This window comes from Odocoileus virginianus, chromosome 1 (assembly GCF_023699985.2).
Source record: "Odocoileus virginianus isolate 20LAN1187 ecotype Illinois chromosome 1, Ovbor_1.2, whole genome shotgun sequence".
NCBI lineage: Eukaryota > Metazoa > Chordata > Mammalia > Artiodactyla > Cervidae > Odocoileus > Odocoileus virginianus.
The window spans coordinates 1,686,461-1,707,267 of NC_069674.1; the positions used below are offsets into that span (position 1 = coordinate 1,686,461).

Sequence of the window (20,807 nt, forward strand, 5' to 3'; positions counted from 1 at the left end):
GGGCACCTCGCCACGACCCCGTGGTCAGTGCTTGCGAATGACCAGGCTCCCAGGAAGATTCCGTGGATTTCTTTACATGTGAGCCATGAACATGTGGCTCTGAGTTATTAATACTTGATGTGCTGTTTTCTGATGTTGAAACATCAGAAAAGCCCTGACCAACCTAGACAGCATATTAAAAAGCAGAGACATTACTTTGCCAACAAAGGTCCATCTAGTCAAGGCTATGGTTTTTCCAGTGGTCATGTATGGATGTGAGAGTTGGACTATAAGGAAAGCTGAGCGACAAAGAATTGATGCTTTTGAACTGTGGTGTTGGAGAAGACTCTTGAGAGTCCCTTGAAGAGCAAGGAGATCCAACCAGCCCATCCTAAAGGAGATCAGTCCTGGGTGTTCATTGGAAGGGCTAAGCTGCAGCTGAAGCTCCAATACTTTGGCCACCTGGTGTGAAGAACGGACTCACTGGAAAAGACCCTGATGCTGGGAAAGATTGAAGACAGGAGGAGAAGGGGACGACAGAGGACGAGATGGTTGGATGGCATCACTGACTCAAAGGACATGAGTTTGAGCAAGCTCGGGAGAAGGTGAAGGACAGGGAAGCCTGGTGTGCTGCAGTCCAAGGGGTTGCAAAGAGTCAGACATGACTGAGTGATTGAACTGATGTTGAAACCACTGAATATCTTATTTTTATATCTTGGGTTTATGTATTCAAAGTGCTGGAGTTAACAGTAACTTATCCCACAGAGATAAGTGGCAGAGGCCCTTGGATGCTCTAAGAGGTTTGGGTTCCATCTGAGGTCGGCCACGAGCTGCAGCTGTAGGGCGGGCCTGGGGAGACGGTGTGCTGTAGCATCCCCGGCAGGCCCGCCAGTGCCATCAGCACCGCCGGGGGAATGGAAGGGAGGGGGTCACTCCACTCTCAGGAGCCGTCAGCACCGCCCGGGGAATGGTAGGGAGGGGGTCACTACTCTCAGGAGCCGTCAGCACCGCCCGGGGAATGGAAGGGAGGGGGTCACTCTACTCAGGAGCCGTCAGCACCGCCCGGGGAATGGTAGGGAGGGGGTCACTCTACTCAGGAGCCGTCAGCACCGCCCGGGGAATGGAAGGGAGGGGGTCACTACTCTCAGGAGCCGTCAGCACCGCCCGGGGAATGGTAGGGAGGGGGTCACTCTACTCAGGAGCCGTCAGCACCGCCCGGGGAATGGTAGGGAGGGGGTCACTCCACTCTCAGGAGCAGCCCAGCCAACCAACCGGAAGCCGAGCTAATCAGCGAACTGTAGAGCCTCTGAGATAGAAGTTTTTAATCCGTTCCTCACTTCAGCTGACTCAACTCATGAATTTGAAGTTTTCTCTTTATAAAGACGAGAATTTGATGAGTTTGTCAGCTTTCAAAATATTGTCAGCTTTCCTAACGTACAGCTACCAACAATAAGGTTAACACTTACCCCCCCCCCCCCCGAATTATATAATTTTTTTCCTGTGAACTCAACATTCAAGAACTCTCTTTTGATAGCAGGAGCGGCAGAGAGGACACGCGTGGAAAGGCGTGCTCTCCCCCAGGGAGAACTCCTCCAGGGCGCGCAGACACGCGTGGTGGAACATGTGTGAGCAGGACAGCAGGACCGTCTCCCGCGGCGCGGGCGCAGGGCCGCCAGTGGCCAGCGCGGTGAGGCAGATGGGGCAGTCGGGGGCCTCCCGGTGCAGGGCCTGCAATACAGCGGGGCGGGCGGTCACACGTGCGGGTCACGCCGCGGCGGGCGGTGTCCCCAGTTCAAGTGAGAACCGGGGCCCCACGGACGTGGGTCTTGTAAACACGGAGACGTTTCGTCCTGGGTTAAAACAGCGCTAATTATGTGTGTGCTCTGTTATTCCTGTGATGAATGGAAGGGGCTGCAACCCACGTGGGGTAACCCACCTCTAAACACAGTTTATACAAGGCTGACTCTTAGTGACAGACTTTCTTTTAACTAAGCAGTTTCTGACACTATGTAGCCGCTAAACTTCTTTATGCGTTTTACCATTTTTGTGATTTCTAAGTAAGCGTTTCCTCTGTTGGGTTTGGAGTCTCTGTCCTCAGATGGGAGGGGCGGGCAGGCTGTGACTGGCAGGAAGCGCGGGAGGGGGTGGGGGGGGGCACGTGGGGAGGCCTTGGCCCTGGGCGTTTTCACTGCTCCCTAGACGCCGTCATCAAAGCGGAATCTCTCACCCAGGGCCCTTGACCTCACCCCAGAGTGGGCGAGGAGGGTCCCGGGGCCCCCTGGGGGCAGACACACATGCCAGACCCCTCTCCGCAGTGCCCGGCCCTCCGCCCCCGGCAGGCTGGCCGCGCCTACCTGGGTCTGGATCTCGCCCCACTCCTCTTCCGAGAGCTGGCGGCCACACCGCTCCTCCAGCTGCTGCAGGACGCCGCGGTTGACGGCCAGGCAGTGGTCCACCTCGCAGAGGAGCGCGTCGATGTCAGTGTGGTAGGAGCAGAGCAGGCGCTGGCTGATCTCTGTGAACTGAGTGCCGCGCCCGCTGTGAGCTGCGCCGGGCAGCGCCCCGGGTCCCCGCTGCCTCCCCCGGCTGCCCGTGCACTCGCCAGCCCAGAGGGCCTGGGCGGAGGTTTCAGGAGGGGGCACCTGCTGGCAAGCCTTGCTTGGTGGCAGGGGGCACACTGGTGAGGAGTGGAGAGGAGGAGGGACCAGAGCCGGGCACAGTGGGTCAGACGGTCATCCTGTGCCGGCAGCGCCCCCAGAGCCTCACAGGCCCGGCCCCTGGGCAGTGCCGCCCCCCAGCCCACGCCAGGCCGTCACGAGGGACGCCCGGCACGGCACGTCCCCAGGCTCCGCGGCATCATCCCCCGCGGCTGCAGGTCAGGAACCATCCTTTCAGCGTGAACATTTCCAAAAAGGGAATCTAAGAGAAAGACCATCTCCTCCCTTTTGAGTTGGTTACTCATCCTGCCTTTCTCACTGAGCTCTAAAATCCTCATTTTGAATCCACCCTTGTTGCCTAAAGAGCTAAAAAAAAAATAAGCTGAGGTAATCAGTTTATGGACGATCGTGTGTCTCCATGCTACAGAACACATTTTTAGGACTTAACCTAACAATCCCAATTTCACTGCTAGCCTAAATATGGAGGTGGCTTATCACAGTTTATCACAAACTTTTGTTTTGCTTTGAAGGCACTGTCCTCAAATACAGTCTCTAACATTCCATCACTTCATGGGAAATAGATGGGGAAACAGTGGAAGCAGTGTCAGACTTTATTTTTCTGGGCTCCAAAATCACTGCAGATGGTGATTGCAGCCATGAAATTAAAAGACGCTTACTCCTTGGAAGGAAAGTTATGACCAATCTAGATAGCAGATTAAAAAGCAGAGATATTACTTTGCCAACAAAGGTCCATCTGGTCAAGGCTATGGTTTTTCCAGTGGTCATATATGGATGTGAGAGTTGGACTGTGAAGAAAGCTGAGCACTGAAGAATTGATGCTTTTGAACTGTGGTATTGGAGAAGACTCTTGAGAGTCCCTTGGACTGCAAGGAGATCCAACCAGTCCATCCTGAATGAAATCAGTCTTGGGTGTTCACTGGAAGGACTGATGCTGAAGCTGAAACTCCAGTACTTTGGCCACCTCATGCGAAGAGTTGACTCATTGGGAAAGACCCTGATGCTGGGAGGGATTGGGGGCAGGAGGAGAAGGGGATGACGGAGGGTGAGATGGCTGGATGGCATCACCGACTCGATGGACATGAGTTTGAGTAAACTCCGGTAGTTGGTGATGGACACGGAGGCCTGGCGTGCTGCGATTCATGGGGTCACAAAGAGTCAGACACGACTGAGCAACTGAACTGCACTGCACTGACTGAATATTCCCCCAGGCTCGGTCCTCTTTATAAAGGTCTGCATTTGGTACAAAGAGATCTAGAAAAGCACTCTGCTCTCAGGGCAAAGGAGGTAATGGGAATCATGGTGGGCTGCGTCCTGGAATACTGTCGTCTGCTGAGGGCGACAGCTCTGAGCAAACCAGGGTCGCTGAGATGAGCGCACGCGTTTGCAGGGCGCATTTGGCATATGCAGTTTGTAAAATGCTACGGGCCGAGGTCACGTGGGAGGTGCGTGGACTCAGGCGTGCAGTCCCCTTGTCTGCACCTTTTCTCAGCACTGAGGGCTAACGCTGGCTCACTGCAAAGCAGCATGAGCTATGTCCTCCTTCCTCGAGACAGTTCGGCCTTGTGGTCCTTTAGATGTGTGATGTGCGGAACACATTCTCCACGGGCCCAGAGGATGTCCCCAGAGTCAAGTATTCCAGCCTACGGGACACCGCGTGTGTGCAGCGTGTCCGTGCGTGTGTTTTTACGCAGTGTCTGTGTCCATCACCTCCATCAGAAGGTGCCTTCGTGGACCCGGGGGCTCCTTCCACCTCCCATCCATTCCGCAAGAAGCCTCGAGCCTGGGCAGGATGGGCGCAGGGCTGTGGGGAGTGACCCTCCCTGGCCTTGGTCCCCGGGGCTTACAGGCTGGGCCCCGGGTGTCAGGGGAAGGCCGCCTGTGAAGCGGCTGGCGGCCCACGGGGTTTGAATCCAGGCGCCTGCGTCTTGGGGTCTAGTAGGCACTGGTTTCTCAGCCGTGTCTGAGGCCTGGACAAAGATGCTTTTCCATTTTGGAGTCCAGTTCCATTTCTTGCCGACTAATTATCCAGCTGGCAGCTGGATCCAAGTGCATGGGCTCCAACTGGCAAGGCTTCATTGTCTCTGTTCCTTAGCCTTTCAAATGCCTGATAATCTCTATTATTAAAAGTAGAAGAGGTCCCTATACTTTATAAAAGGAAGGATTCCTTGGAAATACATACACAGCTGCCTTCCAGTGATGTTTTATAGGTTAGGTTTTCTCTAAGCTGCCTTTTCGTGCAGTGTGAGAGATTCCCCGTATAGACCTGAAAGGTGAGATCGTTTCTTCCTCCAGAATTAGCCCCCGCCAGTGCAGACCTCACACAGTCTCTGTGATCCCGAGGTTCGCTCTCACATTAGTTCTCAGAAGTGCAGCTTGCAGGGACAGCAGTGCCAGGGTGTCCCACTGCTGGGGTGGGGGCACCGCAGTCTTCCAGGGGAGGTTGTGGCACCAGCAGCATCTGCCTCTCCAGGGAGCTGCTAGCAGTGCCGACTCCCGCCGCCCCAGCCCTCTGGGGCCAGCCACTTCTGCTGGAGGCAGCCGTCAGCGATCCAACAGCCCCCGAGGCAAGGGGGCTGACGCTCACTGGCGACGGGAACTGCTCTCGTAGAAGCTGCCGGCTTAAGGTTTAGGATTCAAACTTGTTTAACACGGATTTAGTCTTCACTCCCTGAGACGTGGGGCTTCCCTCGTAGCTCAGCTGATAAAGAATCCACCTGCAATGCAGGAGACCCCAGTTCAATTCCTGGGTCAGGAAGATCTCCTGGAGAAGGGGTAGGATCCCCACTCCAATATTCTTGGGCTTCCCTTGTGGCTCAGCTGGTAAAGAACCCGCCTGCAATGCTGGAGACCTGGGTTTGATCCCTCGGTTGGGAAGATCCCCTGGGGAAGGGCATGGCTACGCACTCCAATATTCTGGCCTGGAGAATTCCACGGACAGTATGGTCCACGGGGTCGCAAAGAGTTGGACAGGACTGAGTGGCTCTCCCTTCCCTTCCCTGAGATGTGACCACCAGCTTCAAGAGTGCAGTACCTTCCTGAGCTTCCGAGGGTCACCTCAGGGAACGGCAGGGTAAGTGTGGAGGCCACGGGCGTTTCTATGTTCTTACATGTGTGTGTGTATTATCACGCGTGTGTGCCGAGACGTCTGTGTCACGGCTCCTACACACATGTCCGGGGGACGTCTAGAACCCACACCTGTCCTCGTGGCGTGTGAGCTCTCACGGCTTGAGACGCAAACAGAGCCGGTGTGTCCGGAACAGCCGTGCACGCTGGTCCCAGGGGCCCGTGAGGACGTCCTCGGTGCCCCCCGCCTGCCTCCAGCACTGCGGTGGCGCCGCCTCCACCCTCTCTGCCGGCTAGGGGCTGTCCCCCGTGTGCCCCTGTCTGTGTGTCTGTCTGCGAGCCGCTCTGCGCGCGGGCCCCAAGGCGCTGGAGAAGCGCCTGCTGAAGAAATGGCCGTGGCGGCTTTGGGGATGCAGCTCTGGGACAGCCAAAGTCACTCCCACCCTTCACCTCTCCAGGCTTTTCTCCAGGACACAACTGGTGGACACTGGTGATGTTTCCAACAAAATACCTGATGCATTGTGTCTCCCCTCCAGGAAGGCGGGACGCGCCCAGAGGTAGCCGTGGGCCTGGGGGGAGGCACCTGGCCGGGGGGCGCTCCCCGTGACGCCGGGTCTGTGGCACAGCCCCCCAGCTGGAACCCAGTTCTGGGCGCGGAGGGCAGGGTCAGTGTGGACGCGGGTGCATGGCTCGCCTGACATCGCTCTCACACTTGTTAATGGGCACAATTCCTTCCTCAGCCTGAATAGGAAGCATTTCACAAATGAGAAAAACAGCCATCCCTTTATCTGCAGGGGTCGGCGGAAACTTAAAATGCAGATGAACACAGAGACCTGGTGAGAGGCTGCCGTCTAGCACAGGGAGCCCCGCCGGGCTCTGTGACACCCGGAGGGGAGAGGGGCTTATGAGGGACAGTGTCTCTGTGTAATTGTGGCTGGTTGGCATCATTGGACGGCAGAAACCAACACGACATTGTAAAGCAGTTTTTCTCTAGTTAAAAAATGAATTTGACTAGAACTAATCAGTGAGTTTAGCAAAGGTGCAGGATACAAAATCAATACACAAAAATCCCTTGCATTTCTATATACTAACAATGAAAAATCAGAAAGAGAAATTAATGAATCAATCCCATTCACCACTGCAACAAAAAGAATTACATATCTAGGAATAAACTTACCTAAGGAGACAAAAGAACTGTACACAGAAAATTGTAAGACACTAATGAAAGAAATCAAAGAAACATAAACAGATGGAGAGATATTCCATGTTCCTGGGTAGGAAGAATCAATATTGTGAAAATGACTATACTACCAAGCTCAATCCACAAATTCATTGCTATCCCTATCAAATTACCAGTGGCATTTTTCACAGAACTAGAGCAAAAAGTTTCACAATTCATATGGAAACACTAAAGACCCCGAATAGCCAAAGCAGTCCTGAGAAAGAAGAATGGAGCTGGAGGAAACAAACTCCCTGACTTCAGATTATATGACAAAGCTACAGTCATCAAGAGAGTCTGGTCCTGGCACAAAGACAGAAATATAGACCAATGGAACAAGATAGAAAGCCCAGAGATAAATCCATGCACCTATGGGTACCTTATTTTTGACAAAGGAAGCAAGAATATACAATGGGGCAAAGACAGTCTCTTCAATAAATGGTGCTGGGAAAACTGGACAGCTACATGTAAAAGAATGAAATTAGAACACCTCTTAACACCATACACAATGATAAACTCAAAATGGATTAAAGACCTAAATGTAAGACCAGTTCCAGTTCAGTCACTCAGTCATGTCCGACTTTGCGACCCCATGAACCGCAGCACGCCAGGCCTCCCTGTCCATCACCAACTCCTGGAGTTCACCCAAACCCATGTCCATTGAGTTGGTGATGCCATCCCACAATCTCATCCTCTGTCATCCCCTTCTCCTTCTGCCCTCAATCTTTCCCAGCATCAGGGTCTCTTCCAATGAGTCAGCTCTTCGCATCAGGTGGCCAGTGTTGGAGTTTCAGCTTCAGCATCAGTACTTCCAATGAACACCCAGGACTGACCTCCTTTAAATTGGACTGGTTGGATCTCCTTGCAGCCCAAGGGACTCTCAAGAGTCTTCTCCAACACCACAGTTCAAAAGCATCAATTCTTCAGCACTCAACTTTCTTTATAGTCCAACTCTCACATCCATACATGACCACTGGAAAAACCATAGCCTTGACTAGACAGACTTTGTTGACAAAGTAATGTCTTTGCTTTTCAATATGCTGTCTAGGTTGGTCATAACTTTCCTTCCAAGGAGTAAGCATCTTTTAATTTCATGGCTGCAATCACCATCTGCAGTGATTTTGGAGCCCAGAAAAATAAAGTCAGCCACTGTTTCCACTGTTTCCCCATCTATTTGCCATGAGGTGATGGGACCGGATACCATGATCTTAGTTTTCTGAATGTTGAGCTTTAAGCCAACTTTTTCACTCTCCTCTTTCACCTTCATCAAGAGGCTCTTTAGTTCTTCTTCACTTTCTGCCATAAGGATGGTGTCATCTGCATATCTGAGGTTATTGATATTTCTCCTGGCAATCTTGATTCCAGCTTGTGCTTCCTCCAGCCCAGCGTTTCTCATGATGTACTTTGCATATAAGTTAAATAAGCAGGGTGACAATATACAGCCTTGACACACTCCTTTTCCTATTTGGAACCAGTCTGTTGTTCCATGTCCAGTTCTAACTGTTGCTTCCTGACCTGCATATAGGTTTCTCAAGAGGCAGGTCAGGTGGTCTGGTATTCCCATCTCTTTCAGACCAGAAACTATAAAACTCTGAGAGGAAAACAGAGGCAGAACACTTGATGGCATAAATAAAAGCAAGATCCTCTATGACCCACCTCCTAGAGTAATGGAAATAAAAACAAAAGCAGACAAGTGGGACCTGATTAAACTTAAAAGCTTTTGCATAGGAAAGGAAACTATAAGCAAGGTGAAAAGACAACACTCAGAATGGGAGAAAATAACAGCAAATGAAACAACTGACAAAGGATTAATTTCCAAAATATACAAGCAGCTCATACAATTCAATACCAGAAAAACAACCCAATCAAAAAGTGGGAAAAAGACCTAAACAAACATTTCTCCAAAGAAGACATGCAGATGGCTAACAAACACATGAAAAGATGCTCAACATTACTCATTAGAGAAATGCAAATCAAAACTACAGTAAGATATCACGTCACACCAGTCAGAATGGCCATCATCAAAAAGTCTACAAACAATAAATGCTGGAGAGGGTGTGGAGAAAAGGGAACACTCTTGCACTGTTAGTGGGAATGTAAACTGATACAGCCACTATGGAAGATGGTACGGAGATTGCTTAAAAAAGTAGGAATAAAACCACCATATGACTCAGCAATCCCACTCCTAGGCATATACCTTGAGGAAACCAAAATTGAAAGAGACACATGGATCCCGTCGTTCATTGCAGCACTATTTACAATGGCTAGAACATGGAAGCAACCTAGATGCCCATCAACAGATGAATGGATAAAGAAGTAGTGGTACATGTACACAATGGAATATTACTCAGTCATAAAAAGGAACGCATTTGAGTCAGTTCTAATGAGGTGGATGACCTAGAACCTATTCTGCAGAGTGAAGTGAGTCAGAAAGAGAAAGATAAATATCTTATTCTAATGCATATATACAGAATCTAGAAAAATAGTACTGAAGAATTTATTTCCAGGGCAACAATGGAGAAACAGACACAGAGAATAGACTTATGGACATGGGGAGAGGGGAGGAGAGGGTGAGAGGTGTGGAGAGAATGACACGGAAACTTATATTACCATATGTAAAAATAGATAGCCAATGGGGATATGCTCTATGGCTCAGGAAACTCAAACAGGGGCTCCCTATCAACCTAGAGGGGTGGGATGGGGAGGGGATAGGAGGGAGGGTCAAGAGGGACGGGATATATGTACACCTATGGCTGATTCACGTTGAGGTGTGACAGAAAACAGCAAAATTCTGTGAGGCAATTATCCTTCAATAAAAATTAAATATTTTAAAAATAGAAAAAATGCAGGTTACTTAACCTAAGCTAAAAAGCACTGTGCCCTCGCTCTGCCGGTTAGCTTTTGCAGCTGAGGGGGGAAAGCCCAGAGGGCCCCGGAGGAGCCGGTCCTGGCCCAGCGGGCAGAGGGGCCACGTTGATCCTTGACCAGCTGGGCGCCGGGCTCAGCAGGAAGGCGGGAGGGGCGGCCCGCCGGGCACCCCGCCTCTGACCCCGGCTCTCCTCCTCCGGCCTCTCGGCAGCGTCTCCTCGCCGCCTTCCTGCTCGGCCGCTGCCCCAGCCAGCCCGCTCCCTCCGCCCGCTGCCCGCCGCGCTTCTCCGGCCCTGCGCGGCTCGCGCTCGGCCTGGCCGCCCAGAGAGCTCTCTGGGCTCCTTCCGATGATACTTGTCAGCGGCCGGGGCGCCTTCCTTCTTCCTGTGTGTATTTCTTATCTCTCGGCTGCTCCGCTTCATCTTGGTGAGGCCCTTGGCATTCAACAAAACTGTCGCCTTGAAATTTGCAACAGGTGAGGAATGAAGGCCCACACGCCCCCAGGGTACGCCTTCTGCCTGAGTGTGGCGGTCTCCTCCTGGGGGCTGAAAAGAGGACACTGTCCGCGTGCGAGGATTCTGAAGAAACTTCCAGTGCCGAGATCCAATAAAGCCTCAGTATTTGGCTTATAACATTGGCTTTAGCTTGTTGATAAACATACCCAAAATCTTTCAGTATGCACTTATGGCACAGTTCTAAAAGTGAGCTGGCGTGACTGGCTTCATTCTTGTGCTTCGAGTATTGAAAAGTTAGCAAGAATAATATCCTAAAAAAAGTTAAACTAGCAAATGGGTACTGACTATCCTGTGGCTGGGTCAGGGCCATGTCCGAAGTGTAGCTATTATTAAATATTTCTTACATGTCAGATTCCTGCCTGAGCAGCATCCTTCTGCTCCTGTTAAGCCCCTCACTGTCACGTGGGTCAGAGGCCTTTAGTGGTTGGAAAGGCAAGAACACACACACATGAAGACCATCGGCTTCTAGTTTTCAAACTAGTGGTTAATATTAATTCTATAGAAGCATGGAAAATACATAAAATTTTCCATTAAAAATGAGTATCTTCTTCTATTTCTCTTTCTAAGCCTCACATTTCATATATTTGATAAACAGTTACGGATTCAGGTAACTGATACGAAGAGCAATCACTGGTCATTTACAAGTACATCCCGGCTAAAGAATAAAGACGGGCTCACAGAAGTGCCCAGGTGAACTCGGCCTGCCCAGGGGCCCCTTTGAGCATCCATCTTGATGTCAGCAATTGCTTACTAATGTGTTTGACTTACGGCCGCCCTCAAAAGCAAAGTGAAACGCCTGGAATTTACAGCGTATCAATGAGTCCGTTGATAAGCTTTTACTGGTTTAATGTCCTCCCGTCTTGCTGCTTGGAGCCACTTCAAGTTAGCAACAGAATGTTTGCCATCTCTGTGTGATAAAGGAAGTCAAAAGGGCTGAGCAAACGTGAAGACCATTATGCTGTTTGGTGAGATGGAATGAAAAAAAAAAAAAACTCAGAGCACCCTCCCGGGGCGGGGCTGGGAGCGGCTGTCCCTAAAGTCGACCGCAGCATCTGACAGACCCCTCGCCTCGCTTTCTAAACAATGGCCCGGACTTTTAGCTCGGGTGGAGATAATATAATGCATTTGAAAAGTTTTAATTGCCGCAATAAAAGGCCATACCTCAATTATATGACATATGCTAGCAGAACTCCCAGATAAGGATCAAAGGCACTCAAGGACCGACCACTGCATTCTGGGCGACACTCGGTGTTCTGTACACACTGTGACAGGCGTGAGCGCGGCGGCTCTCGTGACCTTCCCGGGCGGCTTTGATCTGGGCTCAGCCGACGGCGCGGGAGCGCGGCCGGCCTGCGGCGCGCCGCGGACTGACGGCCCTCCGCGCCGAGGGCGCCGCCGACGCAGGGCCACTCCGCACGCTGCCCCGGGGGCTCGGGCCCAGCAGGGGACCCCCTTCCGCCCTTAGCGCGGCCCTGCCTGGTGTCTGAGGGACCTCCGGTGTGACGAAGCTTCACTCTGCCCTGTTCGGTCTTGTCAGGAATGTGCCAGGGGTATTCCAGGCAAGGCAGCGCCGCCAAGACAAACCTGGGCCTGGGGGGGCGTGACTGTCTGTGGAGAGATGACCTCTGCGTTCTGCCAGATCGCTGACACCCAGCAGACGCAGGGCAGCGGAGGCGGGAGAAGACCTCATTCATCCCCTTATTAATCGCCCTGAGACAGAAGGGCGAGCACTCGCAAGGCCATGGTTCTTTTACGAGAAAGACGGATTGATTTATAAAAATAGAACGGCCGGAGCTAATCTAATCTAGGGTATTAAAGACAGATCCATCTTGGTGAGGTCTTGAAACTTTAAAGGAGCCAAGCACTTCCTCATGTGTGGTGCCTAAAAATATCACAGTCTCACCCCTGCTCTGCCTTCCTTTTCTGTGGATTAGCCTTCTTTTCCCCAAAGGGAACCAGGCCAGTGGTCCCCAGCTATGGTGAGAAGTTTTCACCTATCTGCCAGAAAAGGAAAAAAAAAAAAAAAATAGGGAATTCAGTGGAGTGAAACTTCTAGAGCTGGACATTTCAGTGTCCAGGAATATCCTGTAGTGTGTGGTCAGATACTGCCAGCTTTCTGACTGTTGAAACAGCCCTTCAATCTTAGGAGATGATTCTGAGGGCCTCCATGTGATGCTTGGGTTTAGCTCTTACTTGGCCAAATGGACAGTTTTTGAAAGTTGGTAATGAGTCTGCTGGAGGCCGGGTTTCTCTTTGATCACCGGCAGACTCTGGATGGCAGGAGTCCCCTGGGGTACGGAGCTGCAGGGGCTGCGAGGAGAGGGGACCCTGCTGCAGCGCCCCGACTTCATGGGCCCACAGAGGCGGTGGGGCCGACACGCACCCGTCCGTCAGCCTTGGGCGGTGAAGTGGGTCATGCAGTTTCCTCCTCCTAGTCATTTGCAATTTCAGTTTTTTTAGACTAAACATAAGATGACTTTACATTGACTCTCACCCATGGTCAGTATGGAGACAGAACTTAGAAATGCAGCTTCTGGTTGCACAAGGCACCCCCAGTTTAAAGGACCCCTAGTTCCACAGAGAATGATAAACGTACCATATTCGATACTGTAGCTACCGCACATTTTGCTCTGTAAACTGTCCGATTTCTGAAATTCAGACACTGGGTCCCTCACGGCTCACTGATCTACAGTTCTGTGTGAGGAGGGTGACGGGGTGAACACGCGGGTGTCAGAAGGCAGAGCCAAAGGCAGGCCCGTGCAGGAGCCTGGCGCTCCTGGAATGTCCCTGTCACAGGGCTGGTCTCCCGCCCACTGGGGCCTTGATGAACCCCTTGCTTGCCGCAGCTTTGGGCTTTATCTTTTAGTGGATCTATCACTAGGGAACCTGCAGACCCCGATGCCTCCGAAGCTGGGCTTTGGGACACACGCCTGGGTCTGAAACACTGTCAAGATGAAGACAGTGAGAATCTAGGACCAAGAGTTACACTTTTATTTTAAGTCTCTTAACCTGTGATTTTTAGATTTGAAAGGCTCATTATACTGACAAGCTCAAGTTAAAGTATTTTTATAGGCATTTAAAGGAGAACAGTTCAAACTTCTTAAAAAACTGACATGCACATTTGTTTCTTGATGAAAATAATAAAATTCTGTTTCCATCACTGCTGTTCAGCTGCTCAGTCGTGTCCAACTCTTTGTGACCCCATGGGCTGCAGCACACCAGGCTTCCCTGTCCTTCATCATCTCCTGGAGTTTGCTCAAACGCATGTCCATTGAGTCGGTGATGCCATCCAACCATCTCACCCTCTGTTGCCCCCTTCTCCTCCTGCCTTCAGTCTTTCCCAGCATCAGGGTCTTTTCCAGTGAGTCGGCTCTTCGAATCAGTTGGCCAAAGTGTTGGCGCTTCAGCTTCAGCATCAGTCCTTCCAATGAATATTCAGGGTTGAAATCCTTCAGGATTGACTGGTTGGATCTCCTTGCAGTCCAAGGGACTCTCAAGAGTCTCTGCCACTAGAAAATTGCCATTGAATTATCTTTAATAAAATAGGATATCCTTTTGAGCTGAGATGAAAGTCTTTGTAAAGTCACCTCTGGACAATGACTTCTTTCTTTACTAACTCAGAGTTCACAGTTGTTTCGTGTCTAATATCTCTCTTATTAGGCTGTTAAGGTATTGTACTGAGAAATACTTATTAAAGGATCACATCTTTTAAAAAGCACATGAAAATAGCCAAAACCCCTGAATACCGTGTGTATTTCAGTCTCTGTATTAATATAAGCCGAGGCTCTGTTGTTACTAAAAACTCAAGTAAAGATGATCATTTCACCTTCTTGACCATCGGTGGGTCCTTGGCGCTCTTCTGCAGAGCAGCTCGGCACGGTGGGGGCCGCCGACCCCGGGCTCCAGCGGCAACGTCAGGAGGCCTTCCTAAGCTCCCAGCGCACACGGGTCACCACGCTGTCCTGGGCCCCAGGTGGGGCAGAGCTCAGGGCCCGGTGCGTCATCTGATACATTCTAGTAATTTTATATATTCGCTTGGAAAGTATTTACATAATTAACAGGGAACTCTTCTGAGGATAAGGTATAACGTAATAATGTCTGTTTTTCTCCTTCATGTAAATGCCGACATTAACTGTTCTTTTCAATAAGTCTTTTTCTTCAGTGATCTGCTGTGAAGAAGTCTAAGTCCTTACTGTAGACTTAGAATCTCTGGACACTGAGGTGGGTGACTTTCTACTGGTTCATCACCTGTCCGTCAGTCGTTTCACAAGAATCTCAGTTACCGAAGTTTTATATATATTGGGACAGAACTGATGTATAACGTGGTGAAAGTTTCCAGGTTACAGTGTGATGACTCAATGCACTTACATGTTGGGAAGTGATCACCACAGGAGGCTGCGTGCGTGCTAAGCCGACTCTCCGGGACCCCGTGGACCACAGCCCACAGACCGCAGCCCACAGGTGAGAATACTGGAGTGTGCTGGCAGGCCCTCCTCCAGGGGCTCGTCTCACCCCAGGGCTTGAGCCCAAGTCTCTTAAGAACAGAAGGGTGAGTTAACACCATTTCCTGTCTGTGGTGAGGACATGTCCGATGTACATTCAGGGCAGCGTTCAAGCATCTGATACAGTGTTGCTGACTGCCATTGCCAGGCTGAGCGCCGGACGCTGCCCTCGGACTGGCGTCTCCCCTCACCCACCCCTCTGCCCATGGCCCTGGCCACCGCCATTCTACTCTGTTTTTGCCAGTTCCACTTCCGCGGGTTTCACATACAAGTGGGATCACATCGTATTTCTCTGTCTGGTTTATGTCCCTTAGCATACCGTCCTCAAGGCTCACGTGTGTTGGTGCCAATTGTAGGCTTGCTTGCTTTCTCATGGCTGAATTCCACTGTATGCGGGCTACGTCTTCCTCGTCCATTCATCTGTTGACCGACACTCAGGCTGCTTCTGGGTCGTGGCCGTCGTGCACAATGCTGCCATGAACATGGGTGTGCAGAAGTCTCTCTGAGCTCTTGATTTCTCCTTTAGATGGTCGGAGGCCCAGGAATGGAACTGCTGGGTGGTATGGCAGTCTTTGGTAGTCCCACTTTTACTCAAGCTTTAGTATCTCCATGCAGTTCTCCATCGAGGCTGTACCTATTTATATTCCCACCAACAGCACCCAGAACTTCCCTTTCCTCCACATCCTCGCCAATACTCGTTCTTTCTTGCCTTTTCGTTACAGTCATTCTAACAGACGGGAGGTGGTATCACCGTGATGCTGACTTGCATTTCCCTGATGATTACTGAGGCTGAACACCTTTTTCATGCACCTGTTGGCCATGTGTATGTCTTCTTCAGAGGAGTGTCTAGTCACTGCCTCTGCCCATTTAAAAAAAATCAGATGGCTGGGTTTTTTGGCTGTTGAGTTGTATGAGTTCTTTATATATTTTGAATACAACCCCCTTATGAGATTTATGATTTGCAAATATTTTCTCCCATTCTTCAGGTTGTCTCTTCTCATTTTGTAGACTGTTTCCAGTGATGTGCAGAAGCTATTTATTTTTATGTAGCTTATTTATTAATTTTTAGTTATTAAGAACATTTAATAAATAAAAACACCAACTGAACACTTTCAGAGAAATCTGGCTTCCATCCCTAACTTCTCTTCTCTCTTCCCCCCTTTCCCCTCTAGCTGATTATGTTTTTGATTAAACGCTTTATTTTGTGTTGGAGTATAGCCGATATAACAGTGTTGTGATAGTTGCAGGTGGACCATTTATTTCTGCTTTTGTTGCCTGTGCTTTTGGTGTTGTATCCAAAAACATCATTGCCAAGATCAGTGCCAAGATCCCCCGTGTGCTTTTTTTTAAGAGTTTTGTGGTTTCGGGCTTTAATCTTTAGCCCATCTTGGGTGCATTCTGGCCGCATCCTGTGGACGGACGCACCGCTCCTTCTTACCCAGTGCTCGCCGCTGCTGGCCACAGCTCGCACATCTCTCCTGTCTGACAGGAGCACAGCTGCTCCTGCTGTCTCTTGGTTTCCGCCTGCCTGGAACATCTTTCTCTGTCCTTTCAGTTTGCGCCTACTTGTGCCCTTAATGGTGCAGCAAGTTTCTCTGTAGGCAGTTTTGCTTTTTAATCCATTTGCTCACTCTATGCCTGTGATTGGACAAATGAATTCACTCACATGGAGAGTCAGCGCTGCTGGGTAAGGACTTCCGGACGCGCCCGCCGCCCCCCGCCTGTCCCTCGCTCCCGTCTTCCTCTTCCTCCCCCGCTGGTCCGCTGTGGACGGGCGGTCCTGCAGAGTGGAGGCTCTCTCCCCTTCTCTGTAACTCAGTGTGTCTACGGCAGGGTTTTGGTGTGTGCTTACCACGAGGCTTACATAAAACACTGTAGAGATACAAGTCTGTTCTACACTGATAACTTTCACTGTATACACTCCACCCTTTTACTTCCCCCTTTTACATTTTTGATGTCACAATTGACATCTTTTTATAGTATTGACAAATACTATATAATGTTCATCTTTTTATAGTACTGACAAATATATTCGCTGACAAATTACTGTAGCTACAGTTATTTTTAATACTTTGTTCTTTAACCTTTATAAGGGAGTAACATAGCACAATATTACAGTACCAAGAGTATTCTGAATTTGACAATGCGCTTTCTTTTGTGTGTTCCCATGTTACTAACTGGACTTCCCAGGTGGTGCAGTAGTAAAGAATACACCTGCCAGTGCAGGAGACACAAGAGGCAAGGGTTCGGTCTCTGAGTCAGGAAGATTGCCTGGAGGAGGGAAGGGCAGCCTGCTGCAGTATTCTGGCCTGGGCAAGCCCATGGACATGGACAAAGGAGCCTGGTGGCTACAGTCCAAAGGCCATAGCGTCAGACATGACTGAGCACACACACGTGCATGTCACTAATTAGCATCCTTCCTGAAATGAGCGTTCAGCCTGAAAAACTCACCATGTCTTGGGAGGCAGGCCTAGAGCCGAGGTCCCCCAGCCCCCATCTGTTCGGGGCAGGCTCTGTCACCTCTCCCTCACTTTTGGAGGACGTCTTTGCTAGTGAAGTGTTCTTGCTCGGCAGTTTTTTTTCTTTTTATCACCTTGAATATATCGCCTTCTGGCCTGTGAGTCTGCTGAGACCCACCGATAGCCTGTGGGCATTTTCTTGTTAAGTTAGTTATAAGCTTATTTTCTCTTGCTGCTTTTAAGATGCTGTCTTTGATTTTTGACAGTTATTATAATGTGTCTTGGAGAACATCTCTTTAAATTGAGTTTGTTTGGTGACCTATGAGGTTTACCAACTTGGACGTCTAAATCCCTCCCCCATCTGGGAAGTTCTCAGCCATTGTTTCTTTATATACTATCTGCCTCCTTCTTCCTCTCTTCTTCTGGGACTCTAACAATTTACAAATTGTTTCTTCTAATGTATTCCAAGGATCACACATACCTTCGTCACTTTTTTTTCTTTGTTCTCCTCTTACTGAATAATTTCAGAAGTTTTGTCTTCTAACTCACACTCTTCTGTTTGAACCATTCTAATGTTTATGCCTTCTATTAAAGGTTTTTTTTTTTTTTCTTTCATTTCATTCATTGTATACTTCAGCTCCAGAATTTGCTTGGTTCTTTTTAATTTTTCTATCACTCTGTTAAATTTCTCTTTCCTCAGATGGTTGAACGGATTTTCTGTGTTTTATGGTAGCTCCTTGAGCTTCCTCGGGACACTGAGTTCTTTCCCATGTAACCCACAGGCCTCTGTGTCTTTGGGGTCAGTTACTGGGGAGATCAATGTCCTCCTTTGGCACTGTCACAGCTGCTTGGTTTTCATGTTCCTTTCATGTTTAGTGTTGACCTAGGATCCGGCCAAAGATTTTTCATTACATTTAAATGTTATATCTCTCAAGTAACTTTGTTCCAGAACATTCCTCTTTTCTTCTTTATGACACTGTTCTGTTGATGTCAGCTGTTTTACAGAATATTTCTCATTGTGGACCCACCTGCTCACAGGTGTCCTCGTGGCTGGGTTCAGGTGGAGCATCTTTGGTGTCAAAGTGCAAAGGCGCGGAACAAGGGAAGATTAGTGCAGTGATAGATAGCCTTTTCAAATTATGTCATAAGAGCATGAAATAATTATGATGGTGAGATTCTGGAATAACAATTTTCAACGTACCCTACAAAGAACCATACAATTTTGCTGTCTACTCACTTTGGAGACATCCAGAAAGGTTTCCTCCTTGGTTTGGAAGTCCCCACATAATCTGACAAAGTGCAAAGGCGCATCTCCGCCCCAGTGCTCTGTGTGCGCATGCGGCTCAGGGGTCACTCTGCCCAGTGACCGGCTTTGTGGCCCCTGGGCTGAGAGAGCATTACTGGACTTTTCCAGTGTATGCACTTCTCCTCCTCTTGAAAGATTTCTGACTCATCTGTGGGGTGATTCTTTGAGACTGGGTGTGAAAAATGCAGTTCCCCAACAATCTTTCACCCAGTAGCTCATAGTAACTTACTGATACGGTTCTCAAACTGTCATCTGTGTACATCTCTGGGTGTATCTATAGACTCCTGGGTGATGTGAAACTCAGAGACCTAGTTTAATCACCTCTCAGACTCCACACAAGCATGCTGGCATTTAAAGTTGTAGATTAACATTTCCTAGATCATCCCTAGGAAGAGCTGAACTCTTCATTAGAAAAGTCCCTAATGCTGGGAAAGATTGAAGACGGGAGGAGAAGGGGACAACAGAGGATGCGATGGTTGGATGGCACCACCGGCTTGATGGACATGAGTTTGAGCAAGCTCTGGGAGATGGTGATGGACAGGGAGGCCTGGCGTGCTACAGTCCATGGGGTCACAAAGAGTTGGACACGACTGAGCGACTGAACAGCAAGATCATACTTATAGCTCAGGAAGTGAGTCCATCAAGTTGGAAGAGGAAGAAAAAGTCATCAAATCACAAGAGTCATTCAATAAATGATAAGAAGTGGTCTATATCATAAAGGACGATCTCTGGGCTCTTCCTAGGTAGGCATTTACGTATACAAGGCCTCTACCATTATCAGCCGTCAGGAGCAGGGACAGGAGTGTACACTTTCGCCAATCTACTACCTGACGTAAATGCAGTCTTCATTTATTGAAAATGAGGTTTGGGTTTACAGATGTCGATTGTTCATGGCCAAATGGGATAAGTGGGCTGGGGTGAGCTGTGAAATAATTGTGGAGAAGATTTAGGAAACCAGCAGAGAGAGCCGGGGATTCTAGATTTCATAAATTGAAAGAGGCAATTATAAAATGCCTATTTGTGCAACAAAGTAGGAGTATAACTTCACTAAGTTAAAATGCTTCTGGGGAAGAGTAATCTGAAGTATGTGGCATGCGTGTGTACAGCCGGCTGAGCCGCTCGACTCTGCTCCATGTGAACACAAAGGGTAGTCTATGCTTTCAAAAGTTATCTTAAACTGATGCATGAAAATTAAAAAATATACACAGAAGGTAAAACAACTACTGAGTCTGTAATTAAATTTTTCCAAGCGGAAATGATAATTTCTGATTTGAGAGCCCACATATATATATGTAATAGTTATATATAATAATAATGATTATTATATATTATAAATTATTAAGAGGAACACAGAGGATAAGCATTACTGTCAGGCTAAGAATACAGAAAAGCATGGAAGGAATATAAGAGGAAGAAGAAAAACCAACATGGGAGGCAGTCGCTTACTGGCTCAGAGGAACCACAACACGCGGGAGGTGAGACAGAGGCCGGGGAGGAAGTGAGGGTGGCTCCATCCAGGCTCGGGTGGGGGGTAGGGGTGGTGAGCACAGGGACTCCGTGTGGGGGAAGGGACAAAGCTTTCTAGAGAGGATGGTAGACTCGGTGGAGCTGAGACCTACTAAGGAGGTGAGCATGCTGCTCCCTGAGCCATTCGGGGGAGAGGCTCACTGTCCAGGAAACAGTGAAGGTGAAATGTGTTCTTTCTATCGCATCCGTTATCCGGAGTTTTAGCTAATCTGCTGTTTCTTCTGTAAAATGGGGATGTTTGAGAAAGGCCCAGGCAGCACGGAACTCGGGGGTTTTCACGGGGGCACCTGCAGCCGCCCAGGCCCTGCCCCTGCCCCAAACGTCCTCTGCGCCTGTCCTGCGGTGTGTGGGGGACCCCAGATTCCCCATCCACGGCCTCCTCCTCCCTGTTTCTGCCACCTTCCAGCGGCCATCCCACCAGCCAGGAAAGGGGGCGGCTCCGGGGCAGCTCCAACCGGCTGCGCTGGGCCACAGAAGGGAGGCGCTCCACCCGCATCAACCTCAGGGTCATCAAGAGACTCAGTATTTTAAGGTCGCTTGTTCACATGCTGCCTTTACTGGTGTCCCGGTCCTGCGAGCAAATCAAGTGCGCTTTCTCGATTAAGTCTGAGGCGTGGTGACTTCACATGAGCCATGATTCTGATTTTCTTTTGCACACACTGACAGCTACCTTGCTTGGAACCATTACCTG

At 49.6% G+C, this 20,807-nt stretch overlaps 1 protein-coding gene across 10 annotated transcripts in view; it reads right to left on the bottom strand.

The window, feature by feature from the left end:
- Positions 1-1,286: 1,286 nt before the first annotated feature.
- The window catches only part of RNF32 (ring finger protein 32), a 35,568-nt gene continuing 16,047 nt past the window's right edge, over positions 1,287-20,807 (bottom strand). For 9 of the 10 annotated variants that reach the window (XM_070479656.1, XM_070479954.1, XM_070479696.1 and 6 more), the window contains 2 exons: positions 2,334-2,501; positions 1,287-1,707 (listed from right to left, as the gene is read on the bottom strand). In XM_070479656.1, coding sequence (XP_070335757.1) covers positions 1,486-1,707; positions 2,334-2,501 — 390 coding nt within the window. In that variant the 3' untranslated portion in view covers positions 1,287-1,485. Of the gene's footprint in view, positions 1,708-2,333; positions 2,502-13,290; positions 20,805-20,807 lie in introns of those variants that run through there. The other variant, XM_070480147.1, reaches the window with a different exon arrangement.